This window comes from Scleropages formosus, chromosome 1, assembly GCF_900964775.1.
Source record: "Scleropages formosus chromosome 1, fSclFor1.1, whole genome shotgun sequence".
NCBI classification, from domain to species: domain Eukaryota; kingdom Metazoa; phylum Chordata; class Actinopteri; order Osteoglossiformes; family Osteoglossidae; genus Scleropages; species Scleropages formosus.
Window position 1 is genome coordinate 15807202 of NC_041806.1, and position 22780 is coordinate 15829981.

Here is a 22780-nt window from a genome sequence, read left to right on the forward strand (position 1 = left end):
TACAACCTGTTTACAGATTTTCAGGGGAACGGCCTAAGGAAGGTTATACACCTTTACTATACAGACTGACTGTTCCCGGTGATAGGTACTTCTTTCTGGTGTTTGAGATAGACCTCCCTCCCGATAATATAGAAAACATGAGCCAATGAGGCACAGACTTTTAAACAACACATGAAAGCCTTTTCTTTCCATTTTGCATTGCTTTTAAAGTTATTTTATTGTAGTTTCCGGAAATGTTTTTCTTTAATTTTTTTAAAATGTTTTTTGTTCACGTACCTTTCTACATTTAAGAGGGGTCTCATAATTCACATCTTCTGATTCACTTCTCCTCTCATCTCATGAGTGCTCGATAAAAATTTCTTAAGTTTTAGAATTTTTAAGAAAAATTTGTTTAATAATGGGGGGTGCGGTGGCGCAGTGGGTTGGACCGCAGTCCTGCTGTCCGGTGGGTCTGGGGTTCAAGTCCCGCTTGGGGTGCCTTGCGACGGACTGGCGTCCCGTCCTGGGTGTGTTCCCTCCCCCTCTGGCCTCACGCCCCTGTGTTCCCGGGTAGGCTCCGGTTCCCCGTGACCCCGTATGGGACAAGCGGTTCTGAAAATGTGTGTGTTTAATAATGGAGAAGCCTATATACTGCTGCTCTTGTAATGTATCCTGGTTTATACGGTGATATGTGACAAATTGTCTGTGCTCGAAAATCATGCCTGCATCCAAATCTCTTGTTCTGTTGATTTAATTAACTTTTTGTGTTGTTCTCTGAAATGTAAATGTAAATGGTGTAAAGCGTCTGCTTGGTGAGTAAATATAAATGTATTGTACGTGCCCTAATTTACTCTATTTCGTTCTTAATTATTTTTAATATCTTATCATCCTAATGTTTTAATTACTATTTCTTGAGACTCTTTTTTTAGTGTTTGGAGTGTATTTGTGGAAATATCTGGGCATGTCTGTAAAGCCCAGGAACACATAATTTTTTTCCCCATTTAAAAAAAATGGGAAAGGACCTCCCAGTTTACACACTCTTGGACTCTTTTCAGGAAAGAATAAGGTCCTTGTGACAGAGGACACCTGGATTAGTCATTTTTAAAATTGCTGGTGCTTGTCTCAATTTTTACAGGTCTCAAGCCTTTTCAAAGATGGCACTATTGGCACTGATATCAACATCGTGGTTGTCAGTCTGCTTCTTCTGGAGGAAGACCCAGTAAGCAACGCTGATAAAAATGACTTAGGAATACCCATATTACTCACTCACTCACTTACTCACTCACCCACACTCACACCCTATCAGTAACTGCTCGTCTAAATCAGGGTCATGGTGGTCTGGAACCTATCCTGAAAGCACAGGGTGCTAGGCTTGTCAAGGTAGTAACACCCATGTTAACATAATGCAATTGACCCTTGAACAACGCGGGGGTTAGGGACGCCGACCCACCGCACAGTTAAAAATCCACGTATAATTTTTGACTTAACTACTAATAGCCTACTGTTGACCGGAAGCCTTACCAATAACATAAACAGTTGATTAACACATATTTTGTGTATTATATGTTTTATACACTGTATTCTTTCAATAAAGTAAGCTACAGAAAAGAAAATGTTATCAAGAAAATCATAAGGAAAATACTTTTACAGTAATCTAATGTATTTATTGATACTGTAACGTTTGCGTTCGTCTGTTTACAAGATGAATCGTCTGTTTGTCTGTCTGTCAGTACCTACATCAATATTGTCCTATATGATACAAAACACTGTAGATGTTACAGGCAGTCCTTGGGTTACAAACAAGTTCCGTGACCTCAGTCTGTCTTTAAGTTGGATTTTGACATAAGTCGGAACAGTTAGTTTATCAAATGTTTGCTTTAGTATATCGTATATCGTGTAGCTTTCCATGCATAAAAAACATTAAAGAAACACTTCCGGATACACTAAAAGATCTTTAATATAACACTACAGTAGTGATAGTAATACAGTACAATGATAATGATAACAATAATAATAATAAGTGTAATAAGTGTAACTACAATATTTATAATAGAGAGGGACATAGAGATAATAATAATAAATGTTACTACTGTCAAGATGAACAGAGGACACGGAGGAGACTGGACCCAAGTGCAGGACTGTTTATTCAGATCAAAAGACTAGTCAAGTTCTTGTGGTCAGGGACTGGTGAATGGTCAGTCAATCAAGCGACAAAGTGAACAGAGGCGAGGATCCAAAATCATGGTCGAGGGACAAGGCGGGCAGTCGTTATCAAAGAGATGTGGAATGATGAGGGACAGGACTTGGAAGAGCAAAGCGAGGTAGGTTTGAGAACGCAGAGGGGACGGTTGTCTGGGCTGAGATTCCACAAATGGGGAGAGGTTGAGAAGTGTCTTTTATAGCCGAGTGCTCTCTGAGAGAGTCTTTGTGTGTTTGTGTGTCTGTGTGTGTGTGTGTGTGTGTGTGTTCGTGCATGTGTGCGTGCAAAACGTTAAAGAAACTTTAATGTTCCCTTGTCCAATGTCCGTTGGCATTTCACCTTTCTCTTTATTATTTCCACTTTAGTTTCAATCGTGATCGTTTTCCTTTGCTTGGATGCATCACATTTACGCCTTGGTGCCATGGTTAGGAGGGTAAAAGCAAAAAAATTAAAGCCAAATACAGTCACACAAGAGACACTGGTAACAGCAACGTCGTCTGACTGAAAAGAAGGAAGTCTTTGTCCTACCTCGGGCTTACGCTCCCCACCCACGAGCCGACAAACCACTGTAGACGCCAATGCTTTGATGCATGTCGCAAAGTAACGCCCGTTTGTTAGTACAAACCATTGTATGTACAGTAACTCAAATTTTTTATATAATAGGCTTAATTATGAAGTTTTCATTTGATTGTTACTTAAGGGTGACAAAAAAATTAACTTCCGGTCAGTAAGGGGTTGGTTCATAACTATGGGTTGTACGTAAGTCAGACGTTTGTAACCCGGGGACTGCCTGTATACATATTACGTGTATATTTTATGGTAGTTAATGATAAAATAGACTAGTATCTACATACATTTTATGCATTCATGACATACATAACTTTTTCTTAATTTGTTCGATATTTCTAGGCTACGCTGTTCGTCTGCAAGTTTTTTCAAATTGTTGCTAATCTCCAAAAAATTTTCCAATCTATATATTGAAAAAAAATCTATGTATAAGTGGACCCATGCAGTTCAAACCTGTGTTGTTCAAGGGTCAACTTCAGATTGTTGCAGGAACTGAGAAAGGATCTAGAATCTGAACTCCATAAATTATTATTCTAGACACCATCAACATAATGCTAATACTAATACTATATGCTTGGTGTTCCTGCTCAGCTTAGCAAAGCGGGGTAAACATATACTACTGGTAATTGTGCCCTCAGTCTTCCTGAAATTTCCTTTAGCTCTTCTTTGTGTTTACTAATGACAAGTCTACACTTTATGTGAACTCTTGTTTTAGCACTTATGGGTGTGTGCTAATGCTAATGTTATTGTTACACTTGTGATTCCCATTTCTTTAAAAAATCTAGGTGTATGCTTACGCTAGTGCTCCGATAATGACATCTGGCTATAGGCGAAATGCCAATGCTACTGTCAGTGTGCATATACCTATAATTCCCATTCCTCTAATCCCTTCTCATCCTGTGGCAGCTGGGCCTGACCATAAACCACCATGCAGACCAGTCCCTTAACAGCTTCTGCCAGTGGCAGTCAGGCCTCGTGGGCAAGAACGGGAAGCGGCACGACCACGCCGTGCTACTGACGGGCCTGGATATCTGCTCTTGGAAGAATGAACCCTGTGACACACTGGGTGAGGGCTCAGTGGGTTGGCAGCCCAACAGGAGACAAACTTTAAAGTGTCCATCAGCCAATCTCCTACGTTTAGTTTCATGTACGAGGGTTGGTTGAAAAGATTTGACACTACACCTGTCATTACACATCTGAAGTTTCCTTGTGGTTGGGGACCTTTCATTTTCAAAGTACATTCCTTCATACTCTGCATACTTCTTGCTGTGCAAAACACTTTTCAGAGACTTGCAGCTGTGAATTTTTCACGTTATCTTAAAGAGAGGAGCTGTAGCATTTTCATTAATTTTAGGGTCCTTCTTGGATCCCTTATACTGTACCCTAGACAACGGTACCTACCTGAATCATGCTTATGTAGAGGGGTGATGTGCACATAACTTTAAGCTACTAGTACGATGAGCATCTTTGGATAGACGCATACTCTACGTCACTCAGTCATGCATGGTGCAGGAGCTCTACCTGTATTCACTGTATCCTTCACTGTTCCTTTTCTCTCACTGCAGGTTTTGCTCCAATTAGTGGTATGTGTTCTAGATACCGAAGCTGCACAATAAATGAGGACACGGGCCTCGGCCTCGCCTTCACCATAGCCCATGAATCTGGACACAAGTATGTCGACGCTGCTCTCCATTAGACAATATACAGTTCATCCACACATGACCAGACTTTGTGGGACACTTGAGTGGGTCACAATGTTATTTTTGTAGCATATTTTCCAAAAAAAAAAAAAAATTGAAAAAATGTAAAAAAAAATCAGGGGGGGCGCGGTGGTGCAGTGGGTTGAGCCGGGTCCTGCTCTCCAGTGGGTCTGGGGTTCGAATCCTGCTTGGGGTGCCTTGTGATGGACTGGTGTCCCATTCTGGGTGTGTCCCCTCCCCCTCCAGCCTCACGCCCTGTGTTGCCGGGTTAGGCTCCGGTTCCCCGTGACCCCGTATGGGACAAGCGGTTCAGACAATGTGTGTGTGTGTGTGTGTGTGTGTGTGTGTAAAAAAAATCAAATGAAACACATAGTGTTAAGAAATCATTTAATTTCAACATTTGAGGTGATCTACTTACATAAAGCTTTTAATAACAAAGATATTTTATTACTGTATGCCAGTTTGCTAAGGATGTGTTGTAAGCACTGCGGCATCTTCCAACATGACATTATGATCATTATTAATTTGTCTCTTGAGCACTTACTACATTGGTACAATGAAACCCAAATTGTAAAAAAAAAACAACATTTAAATGTCAAGTGCTTTTCAGTGATACTGCTCAAAACATATTGTACAATTTCAAGATGTACATTACAGTACAGAATTTATTACCGTTGTCTTTAATAATGTTAATGTTAATTACTATACAAATTTCTATTTTAATGTCTTATTTTGCCACATTGTGCTGTTTTGCAAAATTTATGCACAAGATTACTTTCATGTCAAAATTATTTTAAAAATTGCATGCATGATAAATTGCAATGACCAGTCCACTGCATGTACAGAACCCCCTTTCCCTCCAGTTACACAAGAGTGAAGTGTACTCTAATTTACCACTCTGACAAGTGTTTGCTTTTACATGCCTGTAAAAAGATATTTTAAATGCCACCAGTAAATTATGTTGGCTGTTGGGTATTTAAATCTGTGTACAGGTAGTCAATCCAGCTTCGGTTTTCTGCTCTTAAGTGAAGAATATGGGCAACCTTCTTTGCTATTTTCCCAGAAACTGGGATGGAATTAAAATCTGTCATGGGCAGCTGTGGTCTGATATCTATAACGTAGTAACAAAAGGAAATCGAAGATGGGTTAAGCGAAACAGATGAACTGCATTCAGAGCAGTGCAGACTTGATGACATGCACTTTGTCATCAAATCCTTGACTATGTTGAAAAACATCCACAGGGATTAGGACAATCATGTTTTGTTTATGAGTTACCATTGAGATGAGAGTCCTGTGATTTAACATCTGAGATTTTGGTCCAAAATTTTCACCTTTTTCCACATCTGATTAGCATTTACTCAATGCAAAGTAGAAGTAGCCTGTTTGTAAAGGGGTTTAGTGGTAACATGTCAGAATACATGTAAATTGCAATGGATTAATTACTTTGGTCAATTCAGAGAGTGGTTTTTGGACTGTGCTAATTGTTTTACAAACTGTATCCAAGATAAAATATCATCAGTTGCACATGGGTATCAGCACAATTCATGGCACACTTGTGAGTTTTGCTGGCACTGCAAAACTTGTGGAACAACTTCTCAAAAAGTTTGAGTACACTTAGAAATTTGGTTTTTCAGGAGGCATTCGGCTGACAAGTTTAATCTGGAAATGAAGCACCACATCTTCCTAAGATTCTGTTGCAATTCCCAGGTCAGATTAAACATTAGACTGGTATTGTAGGAATGGTGAGGGAGAATAAGCACCTTAATTGGTAACATTAATATTCTTCTTGAAGGCTTGAGTCCTGATTTACAGATACTTGTCAGTAGCCTGTGCCTTCAATTCAAGTGATTTTTATGTGGTTGAGAATAAAATGACAATAGCACTGAGTTAAAATCATACCACAATGATTGCGTTCATCAAGGATATGAAGACAGAGACAAGAAAGACGTACACAATATAGCAGAAAATATATTGGCTTTCTGTAGTTGCACTTATCAAGTTCAAGACTATGACTATGGGCTGTAAGATCAGCATCAGATTTGCTGCCTAACACCTGGAGGACCTGTTCACTCTGTGTGCTCAAGCCAGATTGCTTCATTCCACCATCTCTGGCTGATCCATGGTCCCACGCACAAGTGATCTAAAATGAAAAACCCAGTGGTTCTTGGTTCGGGCTCCAGTATGGTGGAATGAACTCCCTGTCTTACTCTGAGCAGTTGAAGGTCTCAAAACCCATCTCATTCAGACCCACTTCCCTCCTGATTTCCTATTTGCTTCTTAAACTGTCACTACACTCACTACTCTCACTATATGTTGAAAAAAGCACTTCTGTATGCTATATGTGGCTACTTGTGCACTGGCAAAAGCAGCAGTCATAGACAAACTGTGCTTCAAGAATCGGGGGTCTGCATCTATACCTCTTCCTCTGATGTTGAGGCACCTTTGATTGCTCAGAGTTGTATGTCACTTTGGAGAAAAGTGTCTGATAAATGATTAAATGTAATGGTAAAATGATGAGCTTGTTCTCTTTTTTGACATCTCCTGCAACAAGTTTCGGGATGATTCATGACGGCGAGGGAAACCCCTGCAGGAAGGCTGAGGGAAACATCATGTCACCGACGCTGGCTGGGAACAACGGCGTCTTTTCCTGGTCTGCCTGCAGCCGCCAGTACCTTAGCCGTTTTCTCAGGTAAACACCGTCAGGCTCAGAAACATTTGTCTTAGTGTCCATTGTACTTAATACCTGTTTCATGGACCAAAGGTTCCTTCTGTTGTACACTTTCACACAATTGTAGTATGTGTGGTCCTTCCATTGGGAGTTTCATTATATGAACACCTCTTTCTCCATACAGACATCTCTGTTACAAAAATGTAATCAACCTGCTTCATCAGATACATCTTTACTCATTGTCCCTCCATCAGTTATCATCATAATTCATAATACGTTGTTTGTCACGTGCATAATCCCGCTGTTGAGCTTGTCAGGCATCTGGATGTCAGAAAGCAGACTGATGTTTATTTATGCTGTTGTTTGTGATGACGAATGACAGAGCGGACACTGTGTTAGTGTAGCCTCACGGAATAATGACCAGTGTCTTTTCTCTACAGTACAGCTCAGGCCTCCTGTCTGGTGGATGAGCCCAAGCAGGTGGGACAATACAAGTTCCCTGAGCAACTTCCTGGTCAGCTGTATGATGCTAACACTCAGTGCAAATGGCAGTTTGGGTCCCGAGCCAAACTGTGCAGCCTGGACTTTGTGAAGGTAACTCACTCTGTAATTTATTCGGCAAGAGGGAGGTGAAGTGTGGGTGGGGCTGCCAAGCAGGAGGTGGGTCTGGAAAGGAAGAGCCAATTAGATCAGGATTGTTCACATCTCTTTGAGTTACAGAGGTTGCCTTGTTTGTGATGTAAAAAAAAAACTTCAACCCTTGTATTTATCCTCAGAGATTTACGTAGTAACACTTTGTAAAATCCATATGTGCAGCTGAATATATGTAAATCATGTTGAGTACCAGCCGGTGCTTAAGAGTACTACAGTAGGTCACTGTTCTACAGGCTGCAACTGTAAACTTTTGATGACAGGGAATCCATTCGATAATTTCCTGTTTATTGACACGTTAATCCTTTATGAATAATAATGAGGTCAGGAAGAGCCTTGCTTGAAAAGACCGGCCCGCCTTGTTTCGGGGTGAAGCAAACTGTGGGCTTCTCTTTTGTGTGTGAACTCCGACCCTGGCCCTCTTTGAGAGCTCAGCTCAGGGCTCAAGCACTTATGGGTCTTAATTAGAAGGGATGGGCCATCGCAGCGCTGAACCGGACTCCTGGCAGCATTGTGTTGTGGGGGGAGCCTAATTAGCGAGGCTTTCTTACTCAGCCGGGCACTCGGTGGAAGGGAGCCCCTCCTGGGGTTGGATTAGCACGGTAGGGGCAGTAGACAGGGCCAGCCGGCCCGGCGTGGCTTGAATCCATGGCGCATCACAATGCAACAATTTATATATCTGGGCAGCAGTCCAGTCTCTTACACACTATGCTGCGCTTTGAAATGTCTGTTTATTAATATATAAGTTCTACATGAAAAATTACAAGGGCAGCAGGTACCATGATGTTCATGGGACTGGTTTCAAGGATAAAAAAATGTCAGGTAAAGTCCACAGTGAAGATCTGCCATTGTACCAGCTACTGTGGTAAACATGTAGCATAGTGGTTAGAGCTCCACCTTCCATTCAAAGGATCCTGCTTTGAATAGCACCTCCTAACGTAGTACCCTTGAGCAAATTGCTTTGGTTTAAAAAACACCGTAAGTCGTTTTAAGTAGCTTAAGAGTGTAAGGTGCTTTAGAGAAAAGCATCGCATAAATTTAAAAAAAGTTTGTCTATTAATTGGGGTTGAAGATTGAAGTTTTTTCAAATGTATAAACACAAAGTAAACTGTAAAACTGTGGCCTTTGTTTTAGAAAAACAGATTTAGTAAGAAAATTTATTTGCAGAAATGAATTAATATAAGCATATGCAGTTACCAGTTCTTTGTCTCACCTTCTCAATGCAAAGAACTGAGAGGCTCTCTGCTGGACTGTTATGGTTTGTACCCAGGGCTGCCGTAGAAATGTGCTGCAGCCAAATTGCAGGGATCTCATTTTGCAGACAGATGCCGTATCTCTCTTCCCACGCAGGACATCTGCAAGTCTCTGTGGTGCCACCGCACAGGGCACAGATGTGAGACCAAGTTCATGCCAGCTGCAGAGGGAACCATCTGTGGGGCAGACATGGTGAGCACCCCCCTCCAAAAACTGCTAAGAGCAATATCAGCATTTTGTCTAGCATCTTCATAGACCTTTCCATTTCTGAAGGGGTGCAAGATGGCAATGTGTTTGTGGTATGTATCTGTGTGTATGTATGTGTTTGGGATCAATGGTGTAAGATGGGGTGGTTTGGCACAGTAAAACCCCTAGTTTCCAGGTGTGGTACTGGGTACAGTTCCAGAGCAGGAACCCCTAGGGGGCCAGGTGAGGGATGGGGTGGGGAAGCAGTACAGCGATCGGGTCACAGCTGACATCATTCTCTTCTTTGTTCTGAGCAGTGGTGCCGGAGGGGCCAGTGTGTCAAGTTCGGGGATAATGGTCCAAAGGCAATCCACGGACAGTGGTCCGAGTGGTCCAGGTGGTCTGACTGCTCCCGCACTTGTGGCGGAGGTGTAAGGTACAAGGAACGGTTTTGCAACAGCCCAAGGTACAGTGAGTTCACTATGTTGCTGTGTAGTTAGCGTGGCAGTCCATACATTATACATACTAGTGGTATGTGGTAGTGGTCTTGGAGTGATGACCAGAAGGTTGTCAGTTCATGTTTGGGGAAGAGTTCTAAGGATTTGGCTGCACTCATAAACCGAGCTTAAAATGTGAACAATGTAAATCGCTATAACACTACTATATAAAAAGCATAATAAACATGTGCAACATTAGGCCTAGCGCCGGGCTAATGTTATTCTCCCACGTGATGCAGTTGCTGAATCATTCACTCATTCCTCACCGGTTTAGGAATGTTGCCTGAAGTAGTCTATGGTTTTCCCTCACATAACCATCAAGTCACAAAAATGCATCTTTCACCACTGTGGCCTATAACATCCGCTGTGACCTGCACAACATCTCATAAGTAAGGCAGGTTAAGACTGACATTGGCCTTGGCCAAAATAGGGGATCTTCATCAGGTGTTAACATACTGACATCCTACAGTTTCTTGGAGTGAACTTTTATTGCTTTGTTATTGTGAAATGTTGTAGATTTAACCAATGAAATCACAACATGGCTTCCGGATCGTTCAGCTGAGAGAACTAGACTTGGCAAGTAAGATAAGTGCTCCTAGATGACCTCTTGAACATCCTGAAGCAATTTGTTTCTTGCAGAATATACAGGGTACTACATCAGGCCATTTTCAAGTTGCATGACATGAACTTCATCAACACCAACAATTTTTGGAATTTAGCGATCATTCAATAAATATTATTCATGAAAGAAAATTCTTTTGAATGGTGGCTGAAAGATAGCAGAAACCAGGCAGTATGGCCCTAGCGGTATAGTCAACCAAAACCTGAAAGGAAATGTCCAAAAAGCAGAGGGAAGTAGCAGAATCCCAGCTTGACCTTTGACCCACAAACTGCTCCAAGGTTACATTACCAGTTTCTTTCCTTTTACTTAGCATTGTTGTTTCTCTATACATTTTGATACTTAGCAACTACATACATAGAGTTCCTCCAGAATTTTCTGTCTTTCACTTGTGTTTTCAGTGTTCAAAGCGGTATGTCCATTATCACGGTTGCTGAGTCCATCCATCCATCCAGTCCATCCCTGTTTGTTTTCTTCTTCCTTTAACTCCGACTTTTCCAAGCATTACCATCTTCTCAAGAGAATCCAATGTTGTCAGGATGTGTCCGAAGTATGATAACCTCAGTCTCATCATCTGTACTTCTACAGAGATTTCTGGATCCTTCTATTTTACTATGCCTCAAAAAATGGCAATAGATTTTTATGATTGCCAAAGATATGTTAAAGTACTGTATGTTGTAACAGTATATATTTTGACCTTTGTTTTCTGATGATGAATGTGGGGTCTTCATGCAGCATTATTAGAGGTTGCATTTAGATTTAGATGCGATCATTCAAGTCTTTAAATTAACCCTTCCAACAGTTCGGTGGAAAGAGAAAAATGCCCATTTCACAAAACAAGTCAACAGAATTCATTCAGTACATACATGTTTTTTACTATATGACCCGACCAGAATGGAGACTGGGAATGGAATGTCATGTGTTTCCTCCCCAGTGTGAACTGGGAAGTGAAAAAGCAGCTGGTTGATGGAGTGAGGAGGCACAGGTCAGCCAGAACAGCTGTAGGTTCTGTTGTGCGGGGCCGAGTGTCAGCCATAGAGGTGTTGGAGGACTGCCTCTGCGGCTTTCGACCTACACTGGGACACAGATGGAGCTGGAAAGAACCTAGAACACAAGGCTCGGGGAATAAACCTTCACTGGTTTGGTCTGGATAAGACTGCATTCTGGGAAACTGATATTCAATTTCACATAGCTACACAACAATAGAGGGTGGAACATGTTAAATTTTTACATGCAGTTCATTTGCCACATTTCAGCTGCACCAGTATATCCACTCTAGATGATCAAATTGGAGAATTTGAAAAAAGTTAACATTTTTGATTACGAATGTAGATGGAGAAAAACCTCAGCTAGACATACTATGTGTTATAAGTAGCTAACCATGGGGCACTTTAGAAGGACGTTGTCAATGATCTGGTTAGTGACCTCAGGATATGCAGGGTGTAGATTGGTGCCTTGCTGTGAGACCTCAGTGCATGGCGGAGGGTTTATAAGTCCTGCTGGAAGACAAGAAGGTTGACAATAAAGCATCTTCGGCATGGTTTATTGCCAGCATAGACAAGAACTGTTAAATGATGAGGAAAAATGACCTGAAAATTTCAGTGTCTTTCCTAGAGACTGGCTCCTCTACAACATGGAATGTGTCAATTCTTTTCCTTCCTTTTGCTTTTGACAGCATGCTGCTTGTCACAGTGAGTCTGTTTGAATGAACCAAGTGTAAATTACAGTGCATGCCTTGTTCTGCTCCATCGAGCCTGAATCCTATGCCGGAGTCCCAGCAATGCTGAGCCTGCGTCTTCCCCAACCCAGTTTGAAAGTGCTTTAACATATGGGCCCATATGTCTCCTTGCATGAGTTGTAATTGGATCAGACTTTGATCCTGTGCCCAGATTTCTCCCCACTCTGGTACAAGCGACATCACAAACAAGTTTTTCAGAAAAGTTCTGAAGCAATAAGATGGCTTCTATCCGAATAGTTATCCCAACACTCCTGTACCCATCTATTGATTTCCGTAAATATTACCCTACTCTTAAATTGAAAGGACCTGCTGCAGTATGACAGCCAGATTTTCGCTCTTGGTAAAAATTGTGAATGCCTTTATACCCAAACACAATGTAAGGTAATATAGTAGCTGCTAACAACTATCCTACAGTGAAATTTGGCTGCAGTCCACAGGGCTGAGTTATGAACAAAGCTGTTTGCTTTGTGGTTGCACAGTTGAAACCCTTCCAGTTGGCTCTCCTTAGACTTGTCGGTGTGCCTTGCAAAGTCTGGCACCACTGCTGCCGCAGGCTAGAGGATGCGGATACGTTCCTTGCCAGGGCAGGTTTCTCGAATGTTGATTCTTAAAACTCTAGCTCTTGTATTTGTCCCATGCTGCTGACTTTTACTGTCCTGCAGCAATTAAAAGCAATCTATACAAGATATTTAGTGAAAATGTTAATGAAATTACCAAAAATACTTGGTTAAAAATTACTCTTTTGCACCCAGGGGTGTGGATACCTTAGAAGGGAGACATGACTGAACTCTGTAATTTCTAGGTCTGTGAAGAAGCTGAACTGTGACATTTTTAAAGTTTGTTTATCAAAACTCATCTCATTAACTTCACACCGTCTCTTGACAGGCCTCAATACAATGGGAAGTTTTGTACTGGCACAGGTCGCCTGTACCAGCTGTGCAATGGCGGACCATGCCCACCCGGTGGAGTAGACTTTCGCTCGCAGCAGTGCGCTGAGTACAACAGCAAGCCCTTCCGCGGGTGGTACTACAAGTGGAAGCCCTACACGAAGGTGGAAGGTAGGCAATCCAACATTCACCAAATTCCGTAATGACAGAGGCTACGGCAGTGCCATTACCAGGATTCCGCAGCACACACTTCTGCTGATATCCAGAAAGAAGCAGGAAATACCAATGCATGTGGAAGAGTTCATTAACTGGAAGATGCAAAACATGGAAATCATGCCCCGTGCATCTTCATTCAAAGGGCCTTGAAGTTACAGAGCTTTGCCTTGGTATGTGGTTGCTCTGCTCATAGTTGTGTGGGGTAATTTCCCTTGCAGAAGTACTTTCTCAGAAAATCCTCACAATTGCTCTTGTCATGTAAGCAGTGAAAACACCGTAGTAGTAACGTCTCTTGGTGCTGGTGCACCGCTAAAAAGTGCACCCCAGTGTACCGAGGTTTTGACCTTGCTCGGGAGGGCAATTTGTGCTACAGATCATGGCAGGAGGCGTGTAGCTACATGCTGCCACTTGGGGTAGGATGGGGGGAGTAGTTTGTCAGAGGGCTGGTGAGGTGGGGCCTGAGGCAACTTCTCCTGCTGTCAACCTGCTTGAGATGGGAGGCTGATTTACTGCTGCGGAACCTGAGAAGTCCCCTGGAACACAGGCAAAACTAAGCGCTGCCGGTCCATTGAGGGTGGGGCCGCGGAGTGATAATACTGTTCAGCCACTTGCAGAGGTCATCTAACGGGAGGCAAGTTGGGGTCTGTATCTGATATGTTCTCCCTTTGGCCTGGGATCTTGGCACACTTTCCAAGGACAGGCTGAGGTTCTGGGCAGTAAGAAAACACAATTAACCTCAGTCTAAGTGCAGGACCAGATCGGATTAGAAACAGCCATCTTCTGGCACTAGTTGTCACCCAAAACTACATATGCGTACATATGTGTTCTCGCTTTCTCCACAGGGGCGCTCACTCTTTTAACGCTACGTAAACAGCAGCACATTCATCAAATTTTACTTTTATTCATTTAGCTCATGCTTTTCTCCACAGCAACTTACAGTGTGAAGTTACCTACAATTATTTACCCATTTATGCAAATTATAGGTAATTTGTTACTTACATAAGGTACTTAGGACAGTAGGTGAGATTTTAAACGGCAACTTTTGGATCCAAAGGAAGCGGCGCTAACCACTACACTATCAGAGGCCCCTACTTTTAGTTTAAGATTTTGTTATCTGAATTTGAGATTAATTGACCTGAAATTTTTTTGCTGTGTCACATGCTTCACTGTTCAGCATAACTAGTAATACACACACACACATACATTTTCTGAACCGCTTGTCCCATACGGGGTCACGGGGAGTCGGAGCCTACCCGGCAACACAGGGCGTAAGGCCAGAGGGGGAGGGGACACACCCAGGACAGGACGCCAGTCCGTCACAAGGTACCCCAAGCGGGACTCGAACCCCAGACCCACCAGAGAGCAGAACCCGGTTCAACTCACTGCGCCACTGCAGCTGCCATTAACCAGTAATAATAATTTATAAATAATAATTTATTTATATTCATAAAGTAGTAATAATAGTAATAATAATTTCATATATCTATATAACATTTGTATTTTAAACAAATTTTGCAGAAAAGAGCTTTGCAAAATGAGAACTCAAAAGGCCATTTCCTGACATTAACTCGAGCAGAGGATGATTTCCAGTACAGCATAAGATCCAGTGTAGTGTAAGATCCTGTACATCAATAACTGCAGTACATTGTGACATGGAATCTCTACCAAGGTGTCATAAACAGAACAAAAATTCCCAATCATTGGAGTTTGACTGCAACAGCTTGTCATGTGCAGCTTTAGGGATTTTTCTCATTTTTATTAGGCTTCCTCCACTGCACTGGCATAATTACAGGCCTTCGCAGATTACCGGTAAAAACAAAATTAATTGCAACATGTGTAAAATACTGTAGAAATGTTTATGTGTGTATATACTGTATATATGTCCGTGTATTTGTAAGAAGCGTATCGGTTTTGAGACATCTTTCGTTTTCATTCAGTGAGTGTGCATGTCAGTTATGAACAGCTGCTGGGAGCAGATTAACGCCATTGATCCGATTCAGTTGGTGCTTAAGTGTCTGGCTGAGTAGGGTCCTCACCTCTTGCTGCTGTCAACGGCAGGGCTGCCAGAGAGTGATTTCCAGCATTCCCAGTAGCTGGTTTTGATGTGTGGAGACTGCAGATGGTGCTGAAGAGCTTCCCCATCAAAGCCAGACCCAAATTTTACTTACATGGGATTCAACAAAAGGTACCATAAGGGCAACATTTTTACTATGGCACTGTTCCGGTAATTATGAGAAAGGCTTGAGCCGTGTTCTTGTTAAAGTAATTCATACCCTGTTGGTTGTAAAAGGCACAGCTGTGTGCTGTGGAGTGCAGCAGGTTGGGTTTCACTGTATGGAAACATGGCAGCACATGGCGACCACCTGGGCTGCTGGGATGAACATGGAATGGAGAGACACCTTCTGCTGACAGGGGGGAATAACCAGAAAAGTGACATGGGCCATCATGGACCACAGTGGCCCTTGTTACGTTTTGCAAGGCTAGTTACGGTTCTTGTTCCCCACAGATGAGGACATCTGCAAGTTGTACTGCATCGCAGAGGACTTTGACTTCTTCTTTGCCATGTCAAGCAAAGTGAAGGACGGGACACCTTGCTCAGACCACAGTACTGATGTTTGCATCGATGGAATTTGTGAGGTACACAGAAACAAAAGTCTCAAAACAATGGATTTGGTGTGGATTATGGGTGCCGTGACTGACCAACATACCATAATCCAACATGCGACAATCAAAAATGAAGCATACAGAGATGACCTTCTGAAAAGAGAGTTTCTCTCATTACGATTTCTCATATTATGATCTTAGACAATGAGAAACATTAAAACAAGTCCCACTGCTCCTTCAGTTACTCAGTTTTCCCTTTGTGTGGTGGCAGCCTGTTGGATGTGACCAGGTCCTGGGTTCAAAGGCCAGCCTAGATGCTTGTGGTGTCTGCAAAGGGGACAACTCCACCTGCAAGTTCCTCAAGGGCCACTATCTGCAGCAGCATCATGCCAATGGTATGACTTGGCCATCTGTAGGATGGGGGTGTCTGTCTGTTTACATTTACATTTATTTATTTAGCAGATGCTTTACTCCAAAGCAACTTCCACTGAACTCTATGTAGTGTTATCAGCCCACACACCTTATTCACCAAGGTAACTTACACTGCTAGATACACTACTTACAATGGGTCACTCATCCATAAGTCAGTGGAACACACTCTCTCTGTCACTCACACACTATGGGTGAACCTGAACAGCATGTCTTTGGACTGTGGGAGGAAACCAGAGCACCCAGAGGAACCCCACACAGACATGGGGAGAACATGCAAACTCCACACAGACTGAGCAGGGATCGAGCCGGCATCCTCTCTCACCACCCGGGTGCTGTGAGACAGCAGCACTACTTGCTGTGCCATCGTGCTGCCCACCACTTTCACATCTGGACCATGAGCCCATGCATTAATTAGCCTCATTAGGAAAAATCTTTAAAATGTTATGTTTACTTTAAACTTAGCTTCACAGAATCAGGAAAGTTTGGCTTCAAACCTATGATCAGCTGCCTTACATGAGTCTGAATACTTTTAAACGCCCCAATTCACATTCTCCTACTCTCCATCCACAGAGTACTATCCAGTTGTCACCATCCCAGCAGGGGCGAGGAGCATCCACGTTCACGAAATGGACGTCTCCAACAGCTATCTGGCTGTCCGCAGCCTCAAGAGAAAATACTATCTGACAGGGGACTGGACCGTGGACTGGCCAGGAAAGTTCCAGTTTGCCGGGACCATGTTCCACTACCGGCGGGCCTTCAGTGAACCGGAGAGCTTGTACGCTCTGGGGCCGACTAATGAGACCCTGGTCTTTGAAGTAAGGCTTCTTTCTGTTGCCTCTGACCATGATATCTGTTGGAGAATTGGTGGTGACAGGTGCCTTGGCAGATGACTCTCGGACTCAGCCCAGATGAACTGAGCCTTGGAGAGGAGTTGGGGCTGGGGAAGGATGTTTTGGGGAATCCAAGATGGAGCAATGGCGCCACCCTCTATTTCTTAGTGGCATCAAATATTGGTGCAACTAGGCTGTTCTGATATATATGTTTCAAAGACAGTCAAACTCGCTGCAACTTATTGTGCGTCAACCTGTAGCTGTGGCTACAATATTGAGCATACTGTAGCCACAGCTACACAAAATAAAAAAAACCATTTCATTCAAAAATTTAATATCTGTCTCCCCAGCAGCAGTATTTCTTAAAATTACTCTCATTGAAGAACACTGATGTTTAGGTTGTTTTGCACCTGTTGCTATAGTGCTGTCACGTGCTATTTGAGTATTTTCATCATAGCAAAAGTAAGGAGCCCATTATTTGTAGAGTTCAATAAAGATACCAACAGATGTGCCAGTCAAATCTACACACCTACTTCTCTATAAGAAATCCAATTCCTGATCAGTGCATTTTTCCCACTGATTTAGAAAATTGAAAATCCCCCTGTTGTAGAACTCAGTTGCACTCACTCACTTTCATTAAACACTTGTCCAGGTCAGGGTCACAGTGGTCCGGAGCCTGTCCCAGAGGGACAGGGTGAAAGGGTAGTTACATTACACCCTGGACAGTACCTAGTCAATCGCAGGGTAGCCACACACACTATGGGCATTCTAGAGTGACCAGCCCACCTCAAAAAAAATGTCTTTGGATTGTGGTAGGAAACCAGAGCATCCAGAGGAAACCCATGCTGACATTCAAACTCCCAATAGACTAGTTGCAGCAGAACCTATTTGACAACATCCTAGGTGCTGTGAGGCAGCAGCACTGCCTGCTGTGCCACCCCAACTTTATACCAGCAATTCGTAAATAAAATTTGCTCTAATTCAAACTGCTATTTTTCTGATCTGTCTCTAAGGGGACTAGCGGAGGCTACAACAACATAAGTACAACAAAGGAGTGACAGAAAGTACCACTGGAATGAATATCTTATTCAAACAAATATGAAAGAATGCAAATCAAAAGTGTGCATATAAAAATGAGTATAAAGTAGTCAACTAGGGATGTAACGGAGCTGATTGGAATCAGTACAAATCCATAGAAATGCGAACGCGGATTCAGTTTTTAATGAAAATTAAAATGGAAAGTATCATTTTTACTAATTCACATGCACATCTCGATTAAAAGATAAAAATAAATATTTATTTGGTTTCAGCTTTACACACAGGAGAAATTATCCTTTTCGGCAATTCAAAAAGCAGTGATTTATGCTCAAAGTAAATATTAGTAAGAATATAAGCATTCATTTATATCAATATGAGTATTTCCACTCAAAACCCAAAACAAGTTGATTATAGTGAACTTATATAAATCATCTTACGCTACGCAAAAGACCACAATGATATACATGGTGTGCAAAGTAGGCCTACTGCACTTCACTGTGTAATCGATATGCAAGTATACACGCAAATCATTGAGTAGTAATTCACATATAAAGGTGTATACTGGTGCACATGTAGTACTGTACAATCATGAATTATCAACAGTCTCTCTCAAGTGCGCCTAGACTTGCAGACAGCAACGCATATGCATGTAAAATAAAGCTTATAATGAGCTGCGTTGCTTTAACTTCTTTTCTCCCCATCAAATTCATATCCGCCGAAAAAGCTTCGATAAAATTTGACAGATTTCGGATCTGCCAAAAACTCAAAACTCAACAGTGTTTGAATTCAAATTCAAACTCTGTCACATCCCTACGAGCTCATTCCTATTCTAATGGCTTTTGGCAGGAATCACCTCAGGTATGTACTTGGAGCAGCACCGCTGCATTGATGGGTAGTTTTTATGTTTTTACAGTGCTTTCCCATCACTTGACACCGGTAGCTCCCACACACCTGCCATATGCATGCTGGAGTTGTGTGGAAATCTCCGCTGTGGGGATTTCCTCCTTCATTAGAAATTCAATCGCAGTGTTCTGTCGAAACAACGTGTCCTTGTCAGCCGTTTTATTGTACCTAAATATGAAAACGTGCCTGAAGCAGGTGACGACATTTTCAATTCTTTCATGAGACAGTGGATGGAAAATTTTGCTACGATACCCCAAATTTCAATATTTCTTAATAATTCCAGTATACTTCTGACTTTTGGTACATAAGACTGTCAGGCCTGGGATAAAGCATTTAGCCTAAGCAGAAGGACACTTTTAAATTAATTTCATTTTAATGCAGCACCAACTCATGTTTTGCAGTATCTTACGCACTAGACTGGGAAATCTGAAAACATCCAGCATTTTCTGGGGCTTTGCATTTGGATTTAGTTAATCTTTTTAAGTACGCTCGATCGTCCACATAAGAAAAAGTTGAGGTTAAGATTAAGACATCGGCAAAAAAAATCGCGTGTACATCAGAGGTGTACTAAGGACAACAGAGCCATAAAGTGAGAATTGGTGCTGATACAGATTTTCATTAGCTTCTGCAGTCTTTCAAATTGTACAAAAACAGACATTTTTTTACCATTAGGTTGATAGGCTGACTTAGCTGGAACAGTTCTGCACATAATTAGAAATAATAGAACAGACTTTGACAGAGTATACGGCTTTGAATTTAACTGGGAAAAATGAAGAACAACCTAGTGAAAAATGAGACATATCATTCTGCTGATTATAAACTCCTGGGTCAGATATGAAAGAACGTAAGACTTTCTGCTTTTTTTCTGGTTTTTATTGTTGTGCTTGGCTGGGGTTACAGGATCGAAAGTGCAAATTCAGTAGACATCTGTATGAAAAAGGCAGAGAATCGTATTTGCAGCTGCATCGTAAAGATTTACTGCCCTCTTTTCATTAAGTGTAATTAGAGGATTCAGAAATGCTTCTTTGCATACAAGTGTTTAGTCCTCATTTCGTTCCAGTACCGGGTCTGCTTTGGGGCTAGAGAGGGGGTGATTTGTGAAAACCTGGCAGTTCTGTGGCCCATCTGCCCAGCAGCACTGTGTCAGAATCAGGTGCCCTGACTGCTCCGGGCAGACTTTGGACTCCACTCGGTTGGAGATCTGGGTGCCAGCTGTAAATTTGCACAAGATTACAGACTGGTTGTCTGGCTGAATCCTATAGAATACATCCAGGGTAAGAGATGGGGGGACGAAACTTCTGTTGGTTAGTCTAAATCCATTCCTCAACATTTATGACACAATTCTAAATCCAATCGTTAGTATGAGTATGATAGTCTTTGTCTTCCACTTGCACAAAGGTGTACACAGTAATCAGCTTTGTATTCATGCAAATTTCATTTCAATGTCAATGTCTGAAGTCTGAAGACTGAGGAACAAAAGCAGGAAATGAATTACATAAAACAATGAATAAATTACCTAACTGGCCGTGTGGATATTGCCGTTATCTATGGTTAGATAATTACAGTTATGGTACTGAGATTGCAGCTCTGTAACTCAGACACACACACAGACTGAAACTACTTGTCCCAAGCGGGGGTCACGGCAAACCGGAGCCTCACCCAGCAACACAGGGCGTGAGGGGACGCACCCAGGATGGGACGCCACTCCATCGCAAGGCACCCCAAGCAGGACTTGAACACCAGACCCACCAGAGAGCAGGCACAGGCCAAACCCGCTGCACCACCACACCCCCACACTACAATCTTTCATATTTCCAAGTGTCTTCAGTGACTACCAAAGGAGTATTATACACGCTAACAGGAGTTATATGCCTGCAGAAGTCTAAGGTATAAATTTATTCCAATCTGCCAAGAGTTGAAGGCATAATTTACTATATTCAGGTGATCGCTTTCAGCTTACATTTATATAATAGTGTTCCTTCCATTCCCATGTAGGATTCTCTGTTATTAATGTATTTGTAAGGAGCTGCCAAGTTGTGCATGTTGGCAGTCATAACAGAAAGGACAACAAGGGAAATTACCCATCCAAGGGTGTTCTAACTTCAAACAATGCCCAAATTGAAGTCCAAATGAAATTTCAGGCACAGCCAATACTGAGTGGTGACTGAATAAAGCCAATGCCTTCACACTGTGAATGTGTAATTGGGTCTTTGGGGTCATCTGGTGGCAGGGCATCAGAGGATCTGCTCCAAGTCTTGGCTGAAACACACATATACAGGAGCAGTTCTGGCTTTCAGCCTTTCTCCAACTGTGGTGAAAGTTTTCTGGTCCTGTAAAGCTCCCGGAGTCCATTCTCAGTCCTGCTCCCGCTGTGACATTGTATGTGTTCTGTAGCTGAACAGGTCCAGGACAGCTTGGTTTCTCAATGTTCTGCCGGCCGAGTCCCTTGATGGCTTTCAAAAGCAACAGGACTGGCAGAGATGGTCCACATGCTCTTGGTTCAAATGCACCGACCCGTCCCATTCTTTCTCTCAGATCCTCCTGCAGGGGAAGAACCCAGGAGTGATGTGGGAGTACACCCTCCCGAAGACTGAGAAGAAGCACAACTACACCTGGGTTGTGGTCCGGTCAGACTGCTCAGCTCCGTGCGCCGGAGGTGAGCGAAAGGAAACAGCTGAAGAGACCTTTGTGTGTGTCAAGGAGGGGGGCATATGGTCTTGGGAGGAGGGTAGGAACTTGTCAAAGTACCTTTGTGAGGAAGTGAAGAGCATTGCACCCTTTATTGCCTTGCTTTTCTGTTCCGTTGATTCAGCTCCCTTGGGGGTTTGGCAAAAGAGTTCTGATGGCTGCCCAGATTTCAATCAGCTGTCAGTTCCTTTTCTGTGGCATGTGTCCTATACTCTGTTGGACTGAAGTGGAACTGTGGACAGCTTCTTGAGCAGAGAGCAAGGGTAACACAGAATTAAGGGGGGCAGTAAATACTCCTTATTTATGGCACAAACTAACTGAACTTGTGGCAAAACCATCTGCTCTAAAACCACGTTGGGATCCCATCTGGGTCAGATCAAAGAAGAAACCCAAACTTAGTGCGGTGTGTAGCTTAAAAAGTGAATTTAGTTTAATGGTGCAGCATTCAGGCTGAGTTGCATAGTTATACATTGAGACAACTCATTCCACTGTGTTATAAAGGCTACTAGGATCATTGGTGCGCTCCATTTAATGCAAAGGACAGTAAGAATGTCACTGAACAATTTATCCCTGAGTGTACATATAAGGAACAAACAAAAAAGAAACTTTGGAACTGAACTGGTATGACATGATCAGAAAAATGTAATTAAAATATCGTAACAAATTGTGTTTTGTACTTTAGGTCGCATATCGACAAAAGCCATCTGTCTACAAGATCAGCGCACGCAAGTCAACTCTTCTCTCTGCAATCCCCAGACAAAGCCTGTGATTGGATCTCAACTATGTAACACGCACCCTTGTCCAGCCTAGTGAGTTAGATTTTTTTTCCTCAGTTAATGTGTCGCACGGCAGTTCATTAAAGTAAATTGATTAGCTTCACCAGGTTTCCTTTTCGAAATCCCCAGGCCCGTTGTGGCAACAAGTCATTGTGACAGTGCAGGCAGAATGTTAGATCACATTCAAAGTCCACATTCCTGGGCATGGTGTGCTGCTGAGTATGCATGTTTTCATTTTACCTGAGCATTTAAGCACTCATTTTTACTAATTACTTCCCTAATTCAGCCTGCTATATCTATGCCAAAGAGTTTTGCGAGAATGTGAAAAACTTGCCAGCAGCACCAGG

The 22780-nt window shown here is 42.5% G+C and overlaps 1 protein-coding gene across 1 annotated transcript in view; it reads left to right on the top strand.

Annotated features, from left to right (window-relative positions):
- adamts18 (ADAM metallopeptidase with thrombospondin type 1 motif, 18) overlaps positions 1–22780 on the top strand; it is a 108934-nt gene that overhangs the window by 74246 nt on the left and 11908 nt on the right. Inside the window, exons 5-17 of the mRNA XM_029257545.1 lie at positions 1115–1198; positions 3653–3812; positions 4312–4417; positions 6998–7135; positions 7555–7708; positions 9116–9211; positions 9523–9671; positions 12945–13117; positions 15669–15799; positions 16038–16161; positions 16769–17013; positions 21505–21625; positions 22340–22466. Coding sequence (XP_029113378.1) covers positions 1115–1198; positions 3653–3812; positions 4312–4417; positions 6998–7135; positions 7555–7708; positions 9116–9211; positions 9523–9671; positions 12945–13117; positions 15669–15799; positions 16038–16161; positions 16769–17013; positions 21505–21625; positions 22340–22466 — 1808 coding nt within the window. The remainder of the gene's footprint in view (positions 1–1114; positions 1199–3652; positions 3813–4311; positions 4418–6997; positions 7136–7554; positions 7709–9115; positions 9212–9522; positions 9672–12944; positions 13118–15668; positions 15800–16037; positions 16162–16768; positions 17014–21504; positions 21626–22339; positions 22467–22780) is intronic.